Consider the following 26,595-nt stretch of genomic DNA (forward strand, 5'->3'; position numbering starts at 1 on the left):
GTCACCAGATGAAGCACTGACACCAGGCAATACGCCTCATGATTTGGGATTTTAAAATTACTGAGCTCTTACTGCATCCCAAGTGCCATGTGAAACACTTTATAGGCACTGTCTTACTGAGTCTTCTCTGCAGAACAAGCTGATTGGGCTGGGTCCTTCTAAATGCCCCATTCCCATGCTTACATCTGTAGCAATTAAGGGAAAATACTCCTGTGGGGTAAGCATCGTTGCCGGAGCCTCCCCTAAGAAAAAGGACCAGGTCTCAGAAAATGAAGGAAATGAGTAGATCTTGAAATCAGAAGTCTACTATATACTTTGTGGTATCATTATTTCCACTTTAACCACAGGAAAGCAGTTAAATAACTCACACAGAGGCCCCACCAGCTGTATTCTTAACCACAAGCATGCTTCCTTTTCTGGCTCTATTTTGGTACATCCCACGTCTCTCTGGGCAAGTTTCTCCCATGAATTGAAGCATAGACGGTGGCACTAACTCCACCCTCAAGCATACACCTTGACAGACATTCATTCTCTTCGGTCCCATGTCATACTGTTAACTCAGAAAAATAGAGCAGAAATTTATTAAGCACTTTCCTACTTAATTTATTAAGCTTTCCTACTAAGCCTTTCAGAGATATCATGTCTTTTCATTCTTTACAAAAATTGTATCAAGTAAATTATTCTAAATGCTTTTATTACTTTTTTAAATTTTATTTTATTATTAACACCTTTTTTCATTTATTTTGCATCCTGACCACAGTTTCCTTCCCTCTTCTCCTTCTGTCCCCCCCTCCCTACTTCCATCTACCCCCTCCCCATCCACTCTTCCTCAGTCTCCATTCAGAAAGCAGCGTCAGGCCTGCCATGGGCTTAAACAAAGCACAGCACATCATTTTGAGCTAGGCCTTAGCTCCCATCCCTAATTTATAAATGAGGAAACTGAAAAGCAAGATGAACTCCACAGCACAGTGTGAAGTAAAACCAAGCCTGCTATTTTCGGAAGCCTTGATCTGGTCGTGTTGTGTGTTCTCGGGCTCATCTTTCCCGGGGTCTCTCTGAGTAGCCAGGGTCTTCTACAGAGCCCCAGACACCCAAGATTCCTTCTCATAAGCTTCCCAGTGACTTCTCAAGGATTGATAGCAGACATTTACTCCATCCATTAATTATGGAAGTGTTTGTGACCTGTGGGGTGACTTTCTACTCACCAAGGTGAACATGGGAAGAGTAACTCAAGCTGGGTATCCCCCACAGCTGTGAAGAAAGTCTTGGAATTTTTTTGGCATGCACACATTCTTCAAGCAGAGTTTTTAAATTACACTTTAAAAGAACATTCATCTCCACTGTCATGCTATGCCTCCTACACAGTGATCTCGGTTGCTAATCAATGGTGGCACAAAACAGACTGAAGAGTGGGGCAGATCAGTGAAATCACTCTGACTCACGGATGACTGTGACATAAATGGAGACAAAAGTCTGCCTTGTTAAAACACGAGTAAATACCGGGAATGTTCAGTTCCTTCCTCCCAGTGACAAAGCATTAGACTCTTTACCCTTCTACAATAGTACTGAATTTGTTTTCTATTTAAGCCCAGAATACTTGCCTCCAGAAGCAAAGCTTGGAAGGATAAAATGCTTTTGGGAAATTTGAATTGGCCACCACAGAAACATTTGGTGTCTGTCCTGAATCCTGTCAGTCACACACATTTATTATGTTTCAGTCACTGCTCTTGTCTAGAAAGCAGCCCTTGATGGAGTACCTGGATCTGTGGAAGGCTGAATAACTGAGTCTAAGAGGACAAAGGGGGTTGGCCAAAGCCAAGCTGAAAGAGGAAAGGACTGTTGGCAGAGGTGCTTTGTAGATACCGTTAGATTCTACTTCAGTAGGGTTTTATCATTCACTGAAAGTAACATAGAGCACAAGTCTTCTGTGTTTGCCTCTCGGTACCAAAAAAGCCCACATCTTAACAGAAGCAGCTCTGAGTCATGCAGCCTCTGAACACATCTAAAAATGGATGATCGCTCTTTTCTCCCTTTGTACTTATTTCAACCACAATTTCCTCAACTTTTTCAGAGGTTACCAGCTTGCAAAGATCTGAGGAGGACCGTGAAAAGAATCAGACCTTTAGTTCCCAAAGTAATCCTGAGCACAAGGCGCTTGAAAAAGTTACAACAATCTGATGCCATAGAAAAATGCTTCCCCCTCCCTCCCCCCCCCCTGCACGTAATCACAACCTTCCAGGGTGTTCACTAACTACTTAATCTTGCTGGCTAATCACTCACAGTGTGGAGTAACACATGGATGCCGATCAGTGCGTCTGGAATTGAGCATGACATGTTTGTCACTCATATCAGTCCCCCTTCTCTGCCATCATCAATATGGAATCCTACCCCTTTCTCAGAAAACAGCAAGGCCTTCCCTTGTGCAGATTTCCCTCTCACTCCAGCCCAGAGTTATGAATGACACATTTATCAAATAAAAATGACCTGAGCTGGAGAGGTGGCTCAGTCATTCCTGCTGGTAACTTCAATTCCACAGGGCCCACACCCTTTTCTAGCCTCTTTGGGCTCCTGTATGCACATGGTGAAGATGCACACACACATATAAATGAGTCTTCAAAAAAAAAAAAATCACAAGTGACTGACTCAGCATTCCAGGTAACAATAAAGCTTCTAGTAAAATTCCAATTTGTGAGAATTCCCTGTAATTACCTGGCAATTTGTATTTGTACTTCTGTTTGAAGACCAGAATGAAGGATGCCATTCTGAAATAAAAATCTAATTGTGACAATTGTGCTATATTGGTGGAGGATGGCTTGAAAGTCTCTTCATGAGAAGAATCCATCTAAACCATAGCTTCAGGCTTTTCTTCTCTTTAGTCTGACATGGTTGTTTGGGTTCTGTTATTGTTGCTTGTGCAACTCCTTGGTCTCCTTACACTGATGGGAAGGCAGGAAGAATGGCTAAGGCGATTGATATCCAGGGGAGGGAAACACTTACTATGCAGCCATGGGTCCCTGGCTTTGATCCCTCAGAATCTATGCAAAATCCAGTTTGAGCATCTGTGATGGCAGGGCCCTTACAGTGAGATGGCCCAGGAGACTAGAGAATCCCCAGAAGCTTGCAGGCCCGCAATACATGATGAAGAGTAAAGGAACCCTGCCTCAGAGAAGCTGGAAGGCAAGGTCCAAGCCCTGAGGTTGTCCTTTGACCTTTACACATGTGTCCTGGAGTGTGCACCACTCTCAGCCTCACCCCCACAGGAAGCCAAGAATCATGCTTCCTCTTTTGGATAGGTGAGGACAGACATGGTGCTGGAGGAATAGCTAAGATTCCTTGTAGTCATCAGGAAGTTGACACAATGGGCAGTATCCTAAGCATAGAAAACCGTAAAGTTTGATAAATAAACAAATGCTTTACCTGTCATTCCCGGTCAGGCGTTGTATAAATTTACACAGAAGTGCTTTAAAATTCGTCGGCGTTCATGCTTGGTTGAATCCCATGGGAGGCCTTACCCCATCTGAATGGAGACAGAAGATAGAGGGGAGGTGGGGAGGGGCGAACGGAGGATGGGAGAAGAGGAGGGAGGGTAAGTAAAATAAATTTTAAAATTATGAATTAAAAATGACCAAGTTGTGCCCCTTTCCTGGAACAGTTTGTGACATGCTGCATGAGCAACCAGCTGAATCAACTCCCTGGATATCTGAGGTGTGTTTGTGTGTGATAAGTAGAGTGTTGAAAGATGACCTGTAATGACCACATGTGCATTGCACATGTGAAGGAATGGGGCCTGGATGTCTGTGGCGCTTTAGTCTCTGCCCCGGTGCCGGGCCTGTCCCTTTTTCACTTACTGACTCCGTATTTACCTTTAATGCTCCTTTTGCTTGTAGCCTGCCCTTTTACTCCATTCTCAAACTGCAGCTGAACTTAAAATTGGAAAGATAGAACTGCAGAATGGTGGGAGATGAGTGCTACCTGTATGTGCCGTGTGTGCTCACACAGAAAACGACACAAGAGAAATACTTCTATTTTTAAAAGGTAATCTTCTAAAGATCTCGTTGCTGGAAGCACAGTTCTCACTTTAAATCTATCGGATTCGGAAGAGATTTGGCAGTTTAAAGTTAGTGGCAGGTGTCTGAGGAGATAGAGTTGGACTCATACGTTGGCCCCTCCCACCTGCCTGAACACTTCCTGGCTGCTCTGGTTCTACCGACCATAACGAGGCAGGGTGCTTAGCTCTTACAGAGAATGAGTTCTTCTAGCTTTCTTTCCACCAACTAAAGTGTCTTGGCCACTGGAGGAAATCTGAAAGCATCGCTTTATGTATTATGCTCTATGAAATCACAGCCCTTTATAGAAAGGGCTGGAGTCCTAGACAGATACTGGGTACCAAGTGTCTAAGCTCCACTCAAAACCTCTAGTGGGTCCAAAGGACGCACCACTTTGATGAGTCTTCAGATTGTTTCATTCAAGAGTATTTTTTTCTCATGTAAGTCAATTTTTAAAAATATCTGTGCTTCAAAAGGCCTGTTTCCCTAGTTCTGTCTTCTTTAACTGAGGGATGAGATGCCAGAGAAAGGAACAAAAGGATACCCACCAGTTTCTGGGGGCTAAAGGTGGATTACCTTCTTCTATAGACCTTTCTCATTCTTTCTAGATGATTGTGCCTTGTGCTTTTCCTAAACATCAAACTATTAGAAATATTATGGTGAAGGATGTGGCACAGAGGTCATCTGCTCACACATGACGCCATCACAGTCTTCATAGCCTGCATCATGGTGGTTTTGGTAGATTCCATGTATATGGGTGGGCACTTTTGTTGGTGTGGGCTGAGTGTGGTGTATGTAATGTTAGTATGGCTATGTGCATGTGTATGGCCATGAATATGTATGTGTACAGGGGCTACAAGCTGACATAGGCTGCTCTCCACCTTTACTTTTTTAATTTATTAATTTATTTTTTTAATTTCAATCCCAGTTTCCCCTCCACCTCTGCACCTGCTCCCCCTACTCTCCCCCCCCCCCTTCCATCTGCTCCACAGAGAGGATAGGCCTCCCCTAGGAAGTCTACTGAGTCTGTCCTATCATCTCATTGAGGCAGGACCAAGGTACCTCTCCACCCCCCCCACACACACACACACTCCTGTGTCTATGCTGAGCAAGGTATCTCTCTATATAGAATGGGCTTCACTAAGTCAATGTGTGCATTAGAGTTAGATCTTGTACCCACTGCCTCTGGCCTCATATATTGTTCCAGCCACACCATTGTCACCTGTATTAAGGGAGTCTGGTTCGGTCTTATGTAGGTTCTCCATTTGTCTGGCCTGAGTCAGTGATCTCTCACTAGCTCTGGTCAGCAGATTCTATGGGTTTCCCCATCATGGTCTTGACTCCTTTGTTCATATTATAGCTCCTCCCTCACTTCAATTGTACTCCAGTAGTGTGGCCCAATGGTTAGTTGTGGATTTCTGCATCTGCTTCCATCTGTTTCTGGAAGAGGGTTCTAGCTTCTCTGGGGTTGTGGATTGTAGGCTGAGTATCTTTTGCTTTATGTCTGGTATCCTTATGAGTGAGTACATACTCTATTTGTCTTTCTGGTTTGGGGTTACCTCATTCAGGATGGATTTTTTGTTTGTTTGTTTTGTTTTGTTTTTCTTCTCCTTCTATCAATTTGCCTGCAAATTTTAGGATATCATTGTTTCTTACCACTCAGTAGTACTTCATTATATAAATAAATAAACTAAATTTTCTTTATCCATTCTTTGAGGGGTATCTAGGTTGTTTTCAAGTTCTGGCTATTATAAATAATATTCTATAAACATAGTTTACCAAATGTCCTTGTGGTGTGAGTGTGCCTCTTTTAGGTATATGCCCAAAAGTGGAATTGCAAGGTTGTGAGGCAGGTTGATTGCCAATTTTCTAGAAATCGCCATACTGATTTCCATAGTAACTATACAAGTTTGCATTCCCACCTGCAATGGAAGAGTATTGCCCTTACTCCACATCCTCTCTATGATAAACTGTCATCTGTGTTTTTTCTCTTAGCAAGATGGTCTCTCAGTGTTGTTTTGATTTGCATTTTCCTAATGACTAAGGGTGTTGAGCATTTCCTTAAGTGTCTTTCTACCATTTGAGAGTGTTCTGTTGAGAATTCTATGTTTAGATCTGTCCCCCATTTCTAAAATTGGATTTTTTGGTAGTTTGATGTCTAGTTTCTAGAGTTCTTTGTGTATTTTGGAGATCAGCCCTCTGTCAGATGTGGGGTTGGCGACGATCTTTTCCCATTCTGTGGGGAGCCATTTGTCTTGTTGACCACCTTTATTCTTTGAGACATGTTCTCTCACAGAACTGAAACTCATTGACTCGATTCAATGACAATGGCTGGATTCAATGATAATGACTGGCCAATGCCATCTTGGGGTGTATAGTAAATTCCAGACGAGCCAGGGATACATAATGAAACTTTTTTCAAAACTTGGGTTTTTCCCCCCACAAGCCATTACTCCTTTTTAGTTTTAAGTGTGATAGATAATGTCATAGTAAGACTTCCTGTATGTCCAATCAGTCTGTTGTGTATAGGGGAGTGACCCAAAAATAAAAAAGCATATGTTAATATCAATAAAAAGCATCAAATGGTTAAAATCAAAGCATATGAGAGTGTTATAACTGTATGTCACTTTTCAGGTTATATTCAGAGATATCAGAATGAACTTTTTCTTAATTATTGTACTGTACATCTGCACTATGCACCGACAAAGGCAGGCAGCATCTAACATGGGACATTTCAACAAACATGGGACATTCCAACAAAACCACCATTAGGTCCACTAAAATCCCCTTTTCTAAAAGCCTCATGAAAGACAAGTCAGGTAGAAGAAGGGAAGGTATCCCTCTGCCAGTACACCATGCTTGGAGACAGACAATTTTAATAAATCAGAATGGAACATGAAAATGTCAACTTAATCAAGCATTTAAATTTTATTAATCAAGCCTAATTTTTATGAGTGCAAATAATCACTGAAGCTGGACAAATTTGTTCTCGATTGCATCAGAAACATAATTTTAATATTTAATGGACTGATGAATTTAAATGGAGAATTATCTTTATGAAACATGCTCTTCATAATTTGCCATTAAATGAGAAATAAAAAATCAACATAAATCTTACATAAAGGTTATTTAACTAAATGTTAGTACTATAAATATTATAAATGCATTGTGCACTAATTTAGCAATCACATGGTACACTACATAAAGCAGAGATGAGCCTGGCAAGCAAGCGCTAACTTATTGAAGGAATCTCATGAGCATTCCCCAAGAGTGTGAGGTTCCTGGCCATTCTCCTCACTCAGGCTTTTATGCTAAAATTTATCATTCACTGCCCAAGTTCTTTTCAATCCAAATGTAGCTCCAAGCTTATTAGGGCTTTCTTTGGTGAAGATGATTCTTTTTATAAAAAAATGTTTAAAAGTATTTTATCATTACTTTTTAAAAAATACCTAAAGCTAAGGACTGGCATCATGGGACTGTGATTTTGCATCAGCATGCTCCATGTTTGAAGCTGAATGTTCTGACATAATGTTCCCGATGTTTAGAACATTCTAGGTGAAAATTATTGAAAGGAAAAACATAATATCTGAATCTTCTCCCTGAACATTCCACCTGCTCCCTCCATGACTCAACATGTTGCATAAAATAGACACTATGAAATCTCATAAGAGTTCAGTAGATCCAAAATTTTGGCAACATCAAGCTCTAAGAGAAATGCTTTATTTGTAAATGTTTTTTCTTATAGAGCCCAAATGTTTCAAATGTGTAGTATTTGTCTGTGATACAATGTGATAAATTATGCATTTGCTTAAAATAGGAACAGTCTAGTGTAGCTTTAGTGTTCTCTAGCATATCTGATGGAGTGATAAGAGGGACATTGGTGTGCAGGTGGCAGGACATACGCTCTAACAGAGGCCATGCAAACCCCGCTTATTGCATTGCAGAACTATTAAATATGTAACACAGAGCTTGCATGAGGCAGCTCAGGGACACAATTGCTAAGACTGTTTCAAAATTTGAAGCATTTTAGATTATGTCTTTCTTGTTAAAATGGTGTAGTTGAGGAATGAAATTTTGACTTTTAACACAAAGATTTAAGAAAATTACTTTTTATATGAATTCTTTATTATTTATGAGCAAAATATTTCATTCAAAAACATTGTCTTTTTAAACGGATTAAAAATATGTCCACTTTTAATTTTACTTGAAAAACCACATTAAACAGTTCAAAATATTTGGCCTTTTGTACACCTTCCTGTAATTTGGCAAATAACACTTTTAAGAGAACATAATTTTTAGTAATGTGTTACAGGTTAATGGTTCTGTGATCCTGTTCAGCTAAATTAACACACAATATCGTAAAGACACCAAAAATTCTTTGCAAGCAAAAAATACAATACATTGTGAATCCTTTAGATGGAGACATAGTTCAAATAAACACTAGAATTCTCACAATGCTTTGTCTAAGAATGAACATTTCAGAAACCAGGAGGAAATATGAAAAGAAATTCATGTAAAATGCTGATATTGGATATGGAATTTGTATTAGTTATTGTTTAGCCTTTCTTAGTGGAAAGGTTTCTCTGCATATTAAATTAAACTGATGCTTAAGAAGATGAAAGGTTACATCCTTTTGGACAGTCAAGTAAATTTACTGCCCTTGTGCCTTCCAGCAAAGCATATTACACTGTAAATAAGAATGCTGTTGATGATGCAGAATGCAGGCTGTACATAATCAGTGGTGAGACTCGAGAGTCATCTGATAGCCACATTAAAGCCATACTTTCTATTAAGAATGAAAACTAAATTACAACATGGCACTTCCCAAAATGAGCCGGAAATGCATTCTCCATGAAATAATTGTCTTTGAGTCTCTATAAAAATCAAGAAGTCTTTTAGCAATGAGTGCTAGTGCTTTCCTTTCTAGTCTGGCGTCTTTTATGTCACAATGCATTCAGCATCACTGGCAAGTCAGCGGACTAATTATTATTACATCTAGTGTCCCAGTTATCTTGATGAGGATGATAGCTTGAACATTTCAAGGTCAAATCCTTAATAGTGTGAGGAATCAAGCTAGGAAGTCATCATGCCTCCATTTGCTTTGAGATGTGGGTGAAACAGGGTACTTCAGAGCTGCTTATGCAGCATTACTTTTACAATTAATGAATTATATATGGGGTTTACTTGTTACATTCATTCGGTAAAAGTTTCTTCTCAAACATTTTGGAGGAAACTGCTCCAACAGTAAAAATAGAATCTGTCCAAGCACATCTCTAATGAACTGGTCCTCTCATATCCAAAATCATTTAAGTGGTTCTGTGCATTTTCTCAATCCCTACACATCCCATACTTTCCTGTCACATGTATACCTGTAGTAAATTCATTGGCACAGAAAGGCATGCCCAGCTGGGTTTATGCATTTCTTTGATTTAAACAAAATCCAGGCCATGGTGAAACATTCTACTCTCCCCTAGTATGTCTCTCTCTGAAATGGAAATGGGCATATGTCCTGTGATGTACCCACTGGGAATTTTAAATATGGAATTAAACACAAAACTTCTGACAATCTTCTTACTCTAATAGTTAACATTGCTATTGCACATGTGGCCAGCAGTGATTTCTTTAAATGTGTTGTTTTTTTATAGAATGTTGAAGTCAAGACATTTGAATTGTGCAACTACTGCTTCTGAGCCTGGCAAACCATACATTTAATTCAAAGATTGTCTTCAAGAGAAGTAAATATAAAAGAAACTGTTTTGTACCAGCATTGACTTTGGGGAAATTTAGAGCTTGATGTGTCTAATGTTAATAAGGTTGATATCTGCCAGTTTCTTTTTCTTCTTTTAATGTAAAGGGTTTTAAATAAGGGTAAGATATTATTTCTAAGAAGAATAGCAATGCATGGTTTCATAATTTTCAAGGACCTTTAACTGCCCCCTTGCCACCTTATGTGTATACACACACCCTAAGTTGATATTACAATGTATTACTGATAACTGCCAGACTGCAGTGATTTTAATAATGGAGTTAACTAAACCCACATATTTCTAGCCTTTCTTTGAGTTCTTCAGAACCATCTCAGTCACTTCTCTTGATCATTGATAGAATAATTCTACATGTACTTTTATTCACATTACCAGGATCCTTAACAATTCAACCAAATAAAATATTAATGTTTTTCAATTTATATAGTGTTCCCCTGCACTGAGTACAATGAAAAGCCTCAAACTGTTTAAAGAATGTCCTTTCACCTAATTAAGACATGTAGATTCTATAGATACAACATAGTCCAACTTTGAAAAGAGCTTTTAAATGTACAGCTATACATTAAATTTTACATGCTAATGATAAATGTTCAGCAACTATTGAATATGAAGAAATATTATCCTTTTAAAAATAATATTAGCTGTTTGTTTTATTTTGGCTGTTATGTAACTGGTATACTGTGCTTGGGGCTGCCTGTGTGTGTTTTTTTAAATGTCATCTTTATTAGTATTACATCCAAGGAATAGTACCTAGAATCAGTTTCCTTGCAGACCTTCCTCCAGTGTGTGGCATATAAGTCTGTGACGAGCGACATTACAGAAGGTCATGTCACTTTTAACTGCTTGCATTACATCTTTCTGATTTCCCTAGTGCCCTTCCTTTGTTTGATTAATACTACTTGCTTTCAAGCAAGGTATCAGAAAGAATAATTTGGAAAAAGAATTCTAGAGCCTTGCTTAGAGACTCTCCCTTTAAGAAAAAGGGGGAAATCCGACTTAGTAACTGTATCTTTTCTAGCAAATGCATTTTTCTCAATCTTTTTCCTTTTTCCCCTGAAGGAGACAGAAATTCTCTCTCTCTCTCTCTCTCTCTCTCTCTCTCTCTCTCTCTCTCTCTCTTTGTGTGTGTGTGTGTGTCTGTCTCTTGTCTCTCTGTCTCTCCCTCTAATCCCTCCCCCACCATGTGTTGTGGTGTGGTGTGATTAAAGTATTACTGACAATATTGGGGCTACTGAACTTTGAATGTTTAAAAGAACTACATGGCACTCAATTGGTTTGCTTTGAGAAGGAAATAGCTGGAGTTTAAGGCAAGGCTCTTGTTTTCTATTTGAAACTCCAGCACTCCTTTTGAATAACAGGTATTGCTGGAGTTGTCTGGGAAGGCTGAAGTTTTGCACAGTCATTAAATCTACTTCAGTGGTATGTAGCTCATTGTTTAACTCATCTTGAAGTTTCTGTGCTAACTACTTTGCGTGGACTGTGTGTCTTAAAGCACATCTCAACTCAGAAGCTCCACACAGTCTCGGGGCTGTCCATTCACTGATTTACTAATGCCTTAAGATTGGTCATGAATCCTGCTTGACTTCAAGCTAAAATCTTCATCTATACCTATACTATGCCCTGATTAGTCCCTTAGGGTCAACGAAAACATGAGAGAATTTTCTGTCATTCAGAATACAGAAAAAAAAGATATACTTTAATTTCCAAAGATAAATGTTAAAGATACAGTTGACATTTTGTTTTTATTATTAGCTGACATTTTTGAGAACTAATTTTGATACAGGAAGTCTGCTAAGACTTTATATACATAGCCTCACTGGGTCCTTAACCAGCACTGTGGGATGGGGGTTGAGACCATCACTACTTTGCAAGCATATTACTTTGAAGCATATTAAGCTTTATTGGAACAACATGCTCTGGTGGGTTACATTCTGGGGTTATGTAGAGAAATCAATAGGAAACCATCACCTGTTTTATAAATCCTCAAGTGTAAATACCTGTGATGTAACAATTGAAGGCATCTGAGGAGGGAAGCTCTCAATAGCACACAGTACAACACTCTTCTGCCAAATGTAGAAGAAAATGACTGTGTTGGGTGGTTCTGGTTGTGCATTTGCAGAGTAATTGCACGGAGCCAATTACCCACTCGGGGAGGGTAATAACAGTTTGGCTTTTGCAAAGGAGCCCAACTCTGTAGACCTGCTTGAGTCACACTTGAACACAATATCATTTATAAAATGTATAAATTATCTTAGCAGCTTGTTTATTTTCATATTTTAAAATTTTGGAAATTAATTTGATAGTGGTGATCCCTGGATCTTAATGAATAGATGTAGATGGGTTCCTTTTCCAAGCCACTCTTTGAAACAGTTTTCATCATTTTTTTATCTTTATTTATCTACATCACTGGTTATATATGTCTTTCCAAGTGAACTAGGTCAGCTGTGTGAAGTAAAATGTAGATGTTCCCATCTGCTCCTCTGAGAGGGTAAAGCCTCCCCTAGAAGTCTACTAAGTCTGACCCATCATCTCTATTCCCCACACCCCTGTGTCTGAGCTGAGCAAGATATATCTCCATATAGAATGGGCTCCTCTAAGCCAGTTTGTGCATTAGAGTTAGATCTTGTACACACTGCCACTGGCCTCATGTCTTGTTCCAGCCACACCATTGTCACCTATATTAAGGGAGTCTGGTTCGGTCTTATGTAGGTTCTCCATTTGTCTGGCCTGAGTCAGTGATCTCTCACTAGCTCTGGTCAGCAGATTCTATGGGTTTCCCCATCATGGTCTTGACTCCTTTGTTCATATTATAGCTCCTCCCTCACTTCAATTGTACTCCAGTAGTGTGGCCCAATGGTTAGTTGTGGATTTCTGCATCTGCTTCCATCTGTTTCTGAAAGAGGGTCCCAGCTTCCCTGGGGTTGTGGACTGTAGGCTGAGTATCTTTTGCTTTATGTCTGCTATCCACTTATGTGTGAGTACATACTATTTTGGGGGGGAGATGGGGATGAAAGTAGGGAGGAGGAATTGGGATTTAAAACAAAAAAAAACAAACAAAAAAAAAAACCTGGCTAGAAATCAACTAAACTAAAGCTGGGCATTTGTAACAAAAACAAAAACAAAAAAACAAACGAAGAAAGTAGATGCTTTACCAGGGAGTTTGTCCAATCATTTGACCCAGAGGCAGACACAGTGATGCATGCCTGTGGTTCCAGTACTTGAGAGACTGAGGAGGGGGAGGTGACACTAGAAAAACAAGCAAAAGGATATGACAGCCAGATGATTCATTTATCTATTTATCCAACCAAAAATATTTCTTGAGCAGCTACTATGTAGTTTGCAATATGCAAAACATAATCTGTCACATATGCCTTCCGGAAGTGAGGTGTGTAATGAGGTGTTAGAGGGGAGACGCAGCATATAGTTTGTTTCTGGTCCTGAGTATTGAATACACAGGGGTTGCACAGACTAAGCAACTACTTGAAACCCTACAATAACACATTTTAATTAAACCTAGCTTCAGCATTGTTTGAGTTTATTTTCTTCTCATATGTGATATGACTTTTTATTATCAACTTTAGCAAAAGAGAAAGAAAAAAGAATGAAAGAAAAAGTCCCTTATTTAAATGTAAATTTTTATAAGATAATTTTATATTTTTACTTGTGACATAAAGTCATTTAAATATAATCTCATGAAGGTTCAGTGACTTATTCTGCTGAAATCTATCTCTATCACAACTAATCCAATTTGACTGTCCTATCATACATCACCACAATTGTCACCACTGTCTCCATATTTATTAATGTGAATGCTTCAAACAGGAGAAAACTGAAAGTCTACACGAAGGCTTGTCTGATAGTTCCTACAGGGTTGGTGTGAATATTGATGGAGTCTCCACGTGTTTACTCATCTTTTTGTTCACACTCACCTATACTGCACACCTTGGACCAAGGGTTTATAACAAATACTTATCAGCTGTTAGAATAAGGTCAAGAGTATGATGAGTGCAGATTCCTTGTGGAGACTGGGTTGCTTGCATGTGTGCCAGATGATGGACCTTCTCAATACATATTACAAGCAGCATGCTGTCCAGCTGTGGCCCTTCTGAGGAACACACTGTTCAGCAGAAAAGCCACAAGTCCTACTTTTTAACAAAGATGGAAAGTATGACATTAAATTAGAAACAGTTCTGGGATTTTCAGATGTCTTTGGTTACACATTGGTTCATGAGAACTGGAAATTTGTGTTTGAGTTATTCATTAAAGTCACACAAGACTCGTAGAAGCCTTGAGAGAAAACACCTGGGGTTACTAGTGCAGCATCTTGGTTTATACAGTTCTGCAGCATCATGCTGTCTTAATCTCTTTTTTGGATCACAAAGTCATACAAAAGAAGGATTTGGTGGTGCCACCATCAAAACTTTGGTGAGAAAGGTTTCAAAGTACTTGATCACTGTGTTTCAACTAGTTCTATTTTGAGACATTCAACTATATTAGACAAAAAGCAGCATATGAATTAGAAATTATATGGAATTTACATTCTATATAATTATAGTTCTCTGAGGCTTCCCTGAAAAGTACCTCCCAAGAGTTTTCTATTTTTGGTTTCCACAGAGTGCACACATGAACATGTTATTGTGGGTAAAACATTTATTGAAACTGTGACATTCTAGTTCATTTGTTTGCTAAGGCAGAGACATACTCTATAACCCAGGCTGGCTTGGAAGTTACTATGTGACCCTACAGTCCTCAAACTCCTTCTAGGACATCTGCCCCAGGAAGTTACATTTACTATGCTCTCTGTTATATATTGACCGAAGGAATTTAAAAAAAAAAAAGTTCGTTAAATCCCAAATAACTTTTCCATTTAAAAAAATATATATATTGGGGCCATAGAGATGGATAGAATGTCAAGAGCATTGGCTGATCTTACAGAGGACCCAAGTTAGTATTACAGCATCCATATAGCAGCTCACAATCATCTGTAACTCCATTTTCAATGAATCTGAAGCCCTCTTCTGGCCTGAAAGTGCACCAGGCATGCAAGTGGTTACTAAACATATACAAAGACTAAACATCCATACACATAAAGTAAAATAAAAATATTTTAAAGCATGCATATTTACCACTATAAATGATATTTATTGTTTATATTTAATTATGAAATATATTTTTAATCTTAATATATGTTCATGATCCTTACAAAACAATTACGAAGAATTAAAAGGAATAGTTTAGGTAACCACAAAATCAGAAAGTGGGACTCAGAACACTCAACCAAGAGTTGATTTTATACATAAGAATGAAAATTTGAGCCATTAAAGCCATTTGTTGTTAGTCTTATGCTACAGACCACCAGTGTTAATCTATTAGCAGAGATCATTTTTACCTTATAGTTGGGCAAAACAGAAATTAGAAAGAGGAGGGCTCTTTCATGCTTCATTATCCAGCTCTACGTCTAAAATATCTGATTGAAAAGGGCAGCAGAAGAGCTAGGAAGAAAATGTCATGCTTTAGAGCAACCTGCAGATAGATGCATGTTAGTTTACCTTCTGAGTACTTCAGCTTCTTTGACACCAGACATTTCACATGAGCAGGCTTCTCCTGGCTGAACTCCTGCTCCCTGGCTTTAATCAATTAAAGGCTGAGCACTTTCTAATCTTCATTTCTATGTGAAGCTTCCACTGTCTGAGCACGTGTATCAAATGTTAATAAAGTTTTCCTTTCCAAAGGGTTCAAGATGACAGAACAAAATTCTTTCCTCTAAGAGCACAAAAACAGCCTGTGTTTCTGTCTACAGGTAGTGGAGGACATGCTAGAGGACGAGGAGGAAGAAGATGACAAAGATGACAAGGTAATTATCTTTCCCAGTGCTGGGTACCTGGGGGTGGGAAATGCAGACATGACGCTGTTTTCACAGACAGTTAAAAAAGGAGTTGGAGTGTCTGAGTCCAGAAAATTGGACAGTGCTGTTTATCATCCTAACAATGCCACTGCGTGTTGCAAAGAGGAAGAATTGGCTATAAATCCTCTCTGCTTTTGTCCAGAGCTGGGTCAAATATTTTTCTGCCAGGAAAAAAAAAAATCAGCTTGTCTGAAACTTGATAGCTATTGTGAAGATAACAGCAGTGACAACTGTTTTTGAAGGGCAAAAATTTGTCCTATCTTGAGTGTTACAAATCAGTCTACGCTTTGGGAGGAAGAAGGCGGGTGTGAAAAAAAAAATAGTAGCCTGTGTGAGTTGGATACGGATAATGTCATCTATAATTTTCAAAGAATTGCTCAGCAAAAGAATGTGTATGGCGTGCTTGGGAGGACATTTGAATAGCCATGTGCTCCCTGCCCTTGCCTTGACTATAATGTCACCATGCCTCCTCCATCACCAAAGACCTTTGGAGAGACTTCATTTCATTTGCTAGTTGACTTGGGGATGCTGACCACAGTAAACAGCAGCTAATCTCTGGCTTGTTTGGGTTGGTGCTTCCTTGGGGAGAGGGAGGAATTAGTATGACCTTGTAACCCAACAGAAGTGTCTAGGGTTAAGACAGCAGCTCTCTCCTGCAAGCAAAATAGAAACTCTAGCATTGTGATCTCTGGGCATCTGCACATTTAAAACTTAACATATCTGCGGATGAGATAAGGAGGCAGGGGAGAAAATATTAATTACTTGAACTTTATTTAGCATACAAAACCAGATTTTGGCCTCCATCAAAAATGAACCACTGTTACAGTAAGCAATGATGTTTTTGAAGAAAGAAAACCAGAGCATCTTAATTTACGCCCTTGACCTTCGACTCCAGAGGAGATGTACAGTTAAACCTCAGTAGACGAATTTGTGTTGGAAGCAAGCATTTGAAATGTCAAAGGGGGGGGATGTCACACTCAGTACTTCACCTCACCAAAAAAAAAAAAAAAAAAAAAATCTGTTTCCAGACTCACATTTGATGTTTTCGGTAGGGTGAAAACACACATGCTGACCCCCTCCTTTCCTCTCATGCGGCTTCAAATGCTTTTAAATTGATAGAGCTTTCGTGTGAAATGCCTCCTGTACCTCATTCAGTCATTAGTATCATGATCAAAATAACCTAACAAAATCTCTTGTCTGCAAACACACACACACACACACACACACACACACACACACACACACACACGATTGTTTTCAAAGTTAAATAATATGAGCATACACCCCTGGCAATAAATGGTCTGATTTATTGGTAAGGTCAGTTGTAGAGCTGTGGAGAGCCTGTACTTTAACTCAACATGCCGACTCTGAATCATCAGTTCTTTGCTACTAAAGACTGAGCTGCCATCCATTTATGGCTATTCTCCCTTGCTTGTTGCTGCTTTATTATTAAAGCCACCATAAAGATCCATCCAGCAGCAGGCGTTTCCCTAGAAATGTTAATAAATAGAAACCCAGTGAAGTCTACTTCTTCCATGTCTCTCTGCCGGAAGCCAACCCATACCTTTTTAGCCAGTTTGTTGGTATTGTGCTCTTCCTTTTCTTGTTCATTTTTTAATAGAGAAGATCTTAAGTGTAGGCAACAAATAGACATCCCTGGTTAACCAGCTCACCAAAGCACGCAGATATTGATTGAACACATCTGCATGGCAATACCAACTCTCGGGAGCTGTTATACGTATTAAACCAGTGGTTGGCTGTCTGAAATTGACACCTACTTCTAACACATTTTCAGCTCTAGTTACCAAAGTAAAATGGAAGTGAGTGCTTCAGTTACTTACTATTCGAATTTCAACTGAATTTGCCTATAGCTGATCTATAGGCAAGCAATGTTTTCATTGTAAGCTGTTGTTCATAACCCAGCCCTTTATTTGAATGCTAAGTAAGGGTGGGGCCCTCCCCTTTTTTGACCATACTGAAATCGATAGTATGAAAATAGTGTGTTAACCTAAAAGAAAATCTCAAGTGTAGTAACTTGCAAAAGACTTTGAAGCTCTCTTAGACTAGAAATATGGAGATGAGGAAGGATACTGCACGGGTTCACTAACCAGCTTCTGGCTGTTGCTTGGCTCTCACAGAGTATACATTGTAAGTCTTAGCTATCAGTGTGTCTCAATGGGAGAAGAGTCATTTCCTACTTTAAATTTTTCATTGGTTCCTCCATTTCCAGTTTGGGTGTAGAACCATGCATAATGGAATCTCATGAAAAACCTAATGTGTGTTTCACCATACAAACAGGTACTGACCTCTAGCTCTCATTATTTCTCATTTATTTTTCTGTTTTCTCATGTGGTATAACAGTGGGGTCAGGTCAATGGGTCCTCTTATAGGATAAAAGTAAAGAAGATTAATAAATGTGCCAAAGCCTCACTTTAATTGAACCTGAAGCATATGTTGCAAGTATGTAAAATATGTCCCAGATGTTCCGATGGGGCCAGTGTCTTGCTTTCCCTGGTTGCCACAAGGTGGCTATTAGTCCTGTAACCTTTGGACTTGGGGGTAAATGGGGTATTACGTGGCATAGAATGTGAGCACCTGTTTCTCATTCAGCAGAGACCCCTGGCAGTCTTCACCTAAGCGCGTGCACATGTTTTCACTTAGCGGATTGTTGGGTGATTATGAAAAGTGTCTTTCTTTAGAGCAGCATTATTAGTCACTCAGAATGAATGGGCAAGTCATTGGCTACTTGACGAGGTCCTGTGGGCATAAGCTGAAGTCCTTCATTTCATCTGAGCATGGAGGATTTTCCCTCAGCATAGTTACACACGTAGAAAAGATAGAGGCCTAAGAAGTTGAAGCCCATAAAGATATACTTGGTAATAACTTTTCTCTAGTGCCGGCTTTAATACCTGGGAAGACATTGGTTAAAGTTGGTAAAAGGTTAGGTGTGGTTCACCTGGATCACCAGATTTTGAGACTTTTAAGTTCTTCTTATTGGTGTCATCCTCACTTTTAACTAAAAGGTTTGTCCTTATTTAGCTCAGTGTTGTGGTCATTCTAAAACCCACTCTCCACATTCGTTTAAATATAAATTTAAGAGCCATTTCTTTTAATCCAATTCCATGGTTTTCACAAAGGCAGAAAACATGTGTTTTAAATGGTGTGCTTTGCATGTTAATCGTGGCCTTCTAATATTTTCAATCACCTGCATGCATAGTATAAGAACGCTGTTAAGCTATGCTGGGACAGCATTATTTTCTGAATTAACCATGACACATCCTGAAGTTCCATTTTCTGTAGAGCCTTCTCTCAACCCTCAACCACAAAGCTCCAGTCTGATATGTTTTCCGACCCAACACCAATTCCTTTCTCTACTAGACTATAAGCAAAGTAAGGGTTAACTAAGTTTTCTAGGTGGTGCTGATAGCACCACCACATCATATAATATCAGCAAGCATATAATCTTGTTCACACCACCCTGTATAACTATACACTGGCCAGTCTGCATAACCTAGACATCAATTAACAAAGGGCAGTCCTCTTTTGTAGTTTAAAAACTTCCAGCATGCTTCCCACGGTACACCCTGCACGGGTAATAAGATCCAGCTGTGGCATCAGGAAGCAGAAGGCAGAATGCTGGGTTCCAGCAGGAAAAATGTGAATTCAAATGCATTACATTCTAGTAATGTTTATTGATAAAAGATATGAATGCATTCAGACATTTATGCTCACACAGTTTCTCCCTTTCTTCAGCTGTTATGTCAAGGTGACTTATTTCCAGACAGCTAGATGCAATGAATGCAACATATTTGAGTTACTTCAAAATATACAGTGTTTTCTCTAATTCTTGAAATTTGTAGTTTTTGATTTGATTCTCCAACCCAAACATGTATACTCTGTACCCAAGATCCATTCATCTCTGCATCTTAAGCTGGCAGTGAGGGAGGAAAGAAAGAGATAATTCTAAGTGATATAAGAGAAGATTTTAATCTGACAAAATTGCATTTTCCAGTTACATTCAGTGAAATAACTTCATGGTGGGGAAGCCAATTGAGGCTGTAGAGAAAGGCTAAATGAAAGGTGACTAGGAAAATTCTCTTTTAAAAAAATCCCAAATCACATTCAACTGGGACACCATTGTATTCCTTTATTCACTTCCTGTGTCTGTATAACAAAAGCACCACAAACTTAAAGGCATAAAACAAGTTGTTGCTGTTGCAGTTTTGTGTTCAATAGGTCAGAAATACAGGCATAGCCAACTGGTTCTCTGTCCACAGTCTGATTCCCAGGGGCCAGTCAAACCAAGTTATCATCTGCAGGATTTAGAAAAGAATCCACTTCAAATGATGTTTCAACCTGTTGGGAGAATCCGGTTCCTTGTAAGTGTAGAACTGAAATCCTTGTTTTTGTGTTACTTCTTTCTGCTCCTAGTTGCCTAGCTGTCTGTAAAGAAATCAGTGGAGAATCTCTCTTGGGTTCCCCACACTTCAGCCCTATCTAAGAGCTCACATGATTACATCAGGCCCACCAAAGATAATTTCCCTTTCTTAAAGAAAACTGTCATGAAATGTGACTTAATCATGGTAATAACTATCCTGTCATACTCATAAGTGGGGGCAGGGAGATTAAACTTGATATAAAAATAGAAAGAGAGAACTATGACTTCAATATTAGAATTCTGAATATGGCAGCTAGGTAGACCTGTCCATTGTCTCTAGTGGAAGTGGAACAATCTTTGTGTTCATTGTTGAGAGCCACTGTTAGATTAGGTGTCAGCTGTCAGACAATAATAAACAAAGGAAGCAATCAACCTAGGCAGCCTAGATATGCATTTGCAAAGATTATAGCAATATTAGGTATTATAGAATATGTGTTCATTATAAAAATACAAGTGCAATGTGTCCAGCTTGCTGATTATCAAATTCAGTTTGGAGTAAAGGGTGATTTAGCCAAGCAGAGGGCTTCTCATGGACCACCTCTTTCCTCTTCTCCTTTCTGGAGGAAAACAAAATACCAAAATGTAGGGAAGGCTTTCGGCCCCACTAGGCTGATGACCTCATTTTGTTAAGACTTTGTACTTCATCTAGAACCATAGTGACCTTAAAGTTTTAGGATAACTAAGAAATAATCTAGTCCAACCATTTTATTTTACAATTATAATACTGGGGACTGGAGCTATAACTATGGTGTAGTACTTAACTAGTGTGCAAAAGGTCCCAGGCCTGAACCCAGTATTACAAAACAATTAAAGCTAAAGTAAGGAAATGTAGTCAGCTGACACAGGAAGTAAATGGAGGAGTCCAAGCTAATGCTCAGATTGTTTATTTTTTCATCCCAGCTCTGGTATCTCCATCCTGTTTTACAACCAGGCTTTCCTGGGGAAGAGACAAGATTAAAGTACAGTGACAAATGAGCTCAGATTCCATCTTCCAGAACTTACACAGAACAGCGAGGGGCACGCTGTTGCAGCTTGAGGCTATTTAGTTTGATTTCCACTCTGGATGCTGCATAGCTAGCTCTTTCCTGCTGCACTGTGGGACAATATATGTAGATACCAAAGGGTAGGTGAGACAAGACAAACTATGGATGTGTTGTGTGCCATATAACAAAAAGGAATGATGGAAACCAATAATAAGGTTGCTGATCACTTTACCTTAAAATAGAGAAATTACCCTGGATTATTTGAGTGAGGGAACTCCATTTAATCACAAGTGCCCTTAAAAGTAGAAGAGGCCATCAGAGCAAATGGCAGGTGGCAGCCACTTGTACAGCTGTGGCCAACCTCAAGGCTCAGGACCTTCACAGAAAGAAGAAAGAGTTCCTGGAACAGCTAGGGAATCTGAAGGCTGAGGTCCCCCAGCTGGGTGGCAGGTGGCATGGTATCCAAGCTCTTCTAAGGCCAAGCTGTTTGCCAGCCCTCTGTTCTCAGTGCCATTGAGCATACTTGAAAGCCTCAGCGTGTTCCACAGGGGTAAGAAATGCAAGCTCTGGATCTACAGGCAAACAGAACGTGCTGCTGTGGTGCAGGGTAGGCCAGCAGGAGGACACTCTGTGAACTAACAAACAGCTGTGGAAAGCAAGCGCTTCCCACTGGGAAATAAGTGGCCAAGCCCTGAGCACTGAGCCTATAAAACACATCCTGACTGTGGCATGGTGGTGCATTTCTAGGAACCTTTCAGTGTGGAGAGGGGAACCACAAGCAGTCTGCAGAAGCTGGATTGAGGAGGAAAGGGGACCATCCCCAGAGTCTTTGCCCATATCTTGATTTTTGCCCTGTGAGACCCACTTTGGACTTTTGCAATAGAGAACTGTAAGGAACAAAGGTGTTTCAGCTACTAAGTTCATGGTAATTCATTACAGTAGCTGTTATAGCTATCTCCAACTGCATCTGCTCTACTTCAGTAAGAAAACTATATTATAAAGCAATAAATGTAAGTTTCTATCTTTTCTTTATTGACTTGGTCAATGAGACTGTTCAGTTCTTCATTCAATATGGAAATGAGAAAAAATATAGACCACACCATTTTTAACCAAATTGCCTTGTTTTATTTCAGAAAAAAATGATTACCAAATGATAGTGAGTTATTTCCAATCAATAGAGTACTACATGTTCCTACTTAGGACCTTGGATAATAGACTTGTGAAAGAGTAGCAAGTTTTTTAATTGTTTTCTTTATTTCTGAGATATAAGGACATGGTGCTATCTACCCATTATCTCTACCCCTTTAATCCCCTCCATTGTGTTCCTCAACACATCTCCTTCCCAACGTCAGGTCTATTTTTTGTAACCCATTAAGTCCAGTTAGTACTGCTCGTAAGAGCATGGGTAGGTATGGGGCATCCATGATGAAGGAATCCACCAGTGGTCACATCCTCAGAAAAGGATGAGTATTCTTCTTCAGCAAGTACCAAAGCTGCTGACAGCTCCTTAGTAGAGGTGGGGATAGAGGCCATCTACCTGGGATTTTGTTTCTAAAAGAAGGATTTCCTTCCCAGAAACAGCCATTCCGTTCCTTGAAGTAATTTATCTTACAGACTGCCAGGGCAGTGGCGACACCCACATTTAGGTTGCAAGTCCTTTGAGACTATTAAGAAAAATACAGACTTATTCTCCAGAAGGAGAAAAAAAATGAGAGATTCACATCTTTTCTAAACTATGGAGATGGTATTATTTTATAGAAACTATAAATTTACTTTATAAAGTCATGCCTTCCCTCTTTACATTAATGCCTATTTCTTCAAATACTTAAGGTATGCCCATCTTTAAATAAAATTATATTTAATTATATCCAGTTAAAGTTTTGTTGCCATGGACATCCATTTTAACTATGGCTTTTTCTGGTTTGTGTCAGTAAGTTCTACCAACACTAATTTAACAAAAGAAAATTATAAGAAAATGGGAGTTTCACTGCTTTAATCCGTGAAGATTGGGAACAGATAGACTTCCTATAATTTGCCGAAGTCCAATAGAATTCCTACTGTGTTCAATGAGGTTGCTTTATGAAAAGCATCTTTGCTGTTTTATTGTTTCTTAAAATGATTGAGTGGTTGTCATGGGAGATGGAACTGGACTCCCAGGGTGTTTCTACATGTAAACACATTGCCTGCTCCTTGTTCAGGTTTGCAAATACACCCCTCCAGACCTGAAATATTTAGATAGCCATCTGCCCTGGTTTGCCTTCTTAGAGTGGGAGGTGGGTTAGAAGAATTAAAGTGGAAATTTTTTTGCCTAGAAAATTAGCTAAGAATACCCATCCAGTAAATTGTGAATGGAACTCCTTCTAGTTTGTGATAGCTGAATTTCTTTTGCCTCTAAAAAGCAAAACTTTTATCTGAAGGCCAATCAAATACTTTAAGGTAGGTCCTCGGGAAAGCTGGTTAACTTTTGTATTGCAGCAATGAACCTCCTCTTCTACTCCTATTTCTTGACAAAAAAAAAAAAAAAATCCTCAAAATAGCAGTGTGTCAGCCCTGGCTCTCAGGAGGTTGACAATGAACAGAGAAATAGACACGATTTTTTAGGATTGCTGGCAGAGTCGTTGACATCGGCTGACACCACTGCATGTCACGATGAGAACGTCTCCTCACCAAAGCATAGAACCAGATGTGTTGCCAAGCATCACAGATGCTCCAACTGAGCCCACAGTGCCAAGGTTTTTATTCTGCCTCAGAGTTTGTTTGGCAAAGAAATTTTCTACCTCATAGAAGACATTGACTCTGCAAATTCTTAAACAAGTTCACAAAGTAAAACTCCTTCCTCAATGGTAAGATCATGCCCACAGGAGTTACCTATAGAAATACCTACAAAAATGCAGATTCCGTTGTTATGGTAACAATCAAAAGGACCAATCTGGTACTGAGGCTATTTGATGAGGACACAACTTTAGGAAATGAATGGCTACACCAAAGTGTTCAGTAATTGTTGTGGGATATGTGTACACTGTGTGAAGGTATATTGCTGTGACTTGTATAATATAAACCTGAACAGCCAATAGCTAAGCAGGAGATACAGGCAGGATTTGGGGGAAGAGAAAGGGAGAGGAGGAGGATCTAGGCACATGGGAGACTCCAGGAGACATGGAGAGGAAACAGAAGGTGAAACTGGAAAAGTGGTAATGCCAAATGATAAATGCAGATTAATATAATTTGGTTAATTTAAGTTATAAGAGTTAGTTAGGAACAAGCCTAAGCTATAGGTTGAGTTTTCATAATTAAAAAGAATTCTCCATGTCATTGTTTGAGAGCAGGCTGGCAGGACAGGAAAAAAAAAACTTGCTACAAGTAACATATCAGTTATTTTCTTTGGTGATAGGGTTAATACACAAAGAGTTCATTGGTGGTCTTTTTCCCAAGGCAAATCCAAAGCCAGGTAAAATCCCAGTCTCTAAAGATTGACATGCTTGCTTGGTACTAATGATGTGTCTCAGTTGGTAAAGTACTTGCATAACATGTAGGTAGAAGAGCCACACTTGGCCCTGCCACCTTTCCTTTCATTCAGCAGTCACTAGATGGATGCTACTGTTTTCTCCCAGTCCAGGAATTATGATAATAAGAAGCTACCCCAGATGGAAGGTGATGGACAGGTAGTGTAAGTTCAGCAAATAACCTGTGTTTCATAAGCCTCAAAGTCTTCTGAGCTTTTATTTATAGCCACTCAGTCTACTCTGGCAGATCCAGCATCCTATCCGTTACCACTCCATGCCACTCTGAACTTGATACTACAGTTTGAAACAGAGCATGGAATTTGTGGGAGGTGCATACATGAATGTTTTGATGTGTGTGGCCACATGTATGTAGGTGGGTGTACAGATGGAGGCCCAAAGTTGATGATCTGTCTCAACCACTCTCCACTTTTTCTTTTCTGAACTAGAATCTCCTGGTGAATCAGGAGCTTACTGATTCTACCAACTCTAGCTAGGTAGCCTGATCCAGAGATCACCTGTGCTAAGATGACAGGTGTCCACCATGGCAGTTGGGCTTTTAGATGAGTTCTGGGGATCTAAACTCTGGTCCTCATGCTTGCACAGAAAGCAGCTTGTCCACTGAGCCACTTCCCCGGCCCTAGAGCATGGAATTAAAAAAAAGTCACAGAAAGGAAGTTAAATATTGTTTCCTCCTAAATACACAGACCGACCTCTTCCCTTTACCAACTCCCTAAATGCAACCTTAGATAAAGACTGAACTTGGGGAAGGATGGCTTTAAAAGCAGCATTTATGACACACAAATAGAAATTGAGTCACCTGACTAGATATCTGGCACAATATGAACATTTTTAGGAGCCACTATCTAAGGGATCAAAGAAAATATGTGTGTGTGTGTGTGTGTGTGTGTGTGTCTATGATACATATTTACTATATATAAAATACAATACAGAAAATATCACAGTAATATTACAAACAATGTTGTTGAGAAAAAAAGGTAAGTGCATTCTTATAATTGCTAGCAAATGCTTCACAAAAGAGGTAATATTTATTTATGTCTCAAAGGCACAGTTAAATATACTAGAAGGTGTGTCATTAAAAATGAAGGTCTATATAGTATAATAGAAAGAAAAAATCAAGAGGGAAGGCAGAGAATATGACAAAAGAAATGTTCATTTCAGATTCTGGAAGCTTCAGTCATTATCCGTGGAGTTTGAAAGCTATGCTATCTCCAAGTATTGTCCTTAAAGACAATTTTAAAGTTGGAATTTTTGTGATGAAATTTGTGCTCCACTAACAACCCTTCCTAATAAGAATGGAGGGAGATGGGCTGGAGAGATGGCTCAGCTGTTAAAGGCTAGGCTCACCAAAAATACTAGAATGGAGGAATAGGTCTGATACTGACTCTAAGTATACTTAATAGCACTGTATTAGTAAAAACTAACTAGAAGAAAGGAAAGGATTTTGAATGTTTTCATCAAATAAATGCAAAGTGTTCAAGATTATATAAACCCCAAGTATTCCAAACTCATCAATACACAATGCCTAAAGGTACCATAATATCACCTTGTGTACCACGAAGATGTACAATCAGCTAGACATGTTGGCACAGAACTGTAATTAAGCACTAACAAAGCTGAGACAGGAGAATTGTTTCAATATTGGGACCAATTTTAGTTACATAGTGAGTTTAGGGCCAGCCTGGGCTACAGAAAGAGACCTGTTACATCAAGCATAAGGTTAAATATGCTCAACATTCAACAAATAGTTGATGAAAATGTACTCATATAGCATAATATGGTGGACAATGAAAATTAACAGTAAATAAAAGGTTGTAATCATTATAAAAAAGAATTTTGACAAAGGTTACGGAATATTATAAGAAGGAAGTTAACTTGAAGTAAGAGATATACTAGAAGTTTCTAAAATAGCTCTGATAAGAAATAGAGGCATCTTC

At 39.2% G+C, this 26,595-nt stretch overlaps 1 protein-coding gene across 9 annotated transcripts in view; it reads left to right on the forward strand.

The window, feature by feature from the left end:
* The window catches only part of Mctp1 (multiple C2 and transmembrane domain containing 1), a 528,156-nt gene that overhangs the window by 445,783 nt on the left and 55,778 nt on the right, over positions 1-26,595 (forward strand). For all 9 annotated transcript variants that reach the window (XM_051182781.1, XM_051182775.1, XM_051182776.1 and 6 more), the window contains one exon: positions 15,612-15,665. In XM_051182781.1, coding sequence (XP_051038738.1) covers positions 15,612-15,665 — 54 coding nt within the window. The remainder of the gene's footprint in view (positions 1-15,611; positions 15,666-26,595) is intronic.

Source organism: Phodopus roborovskii, unplaced genomic scaffold (genome assembly GCF_943737965.1).
Source record: "Phodopus roborovskii unplaced genomic scaffold, PHOROB, whole genome shotgun sequence".
Classification (NCBI taxonomy): Eukaryota; Metazoa; Chordata; class Mammalia; order Rodentia; family Cricetidae; genus Phodopus; species Phodopus roborovskii.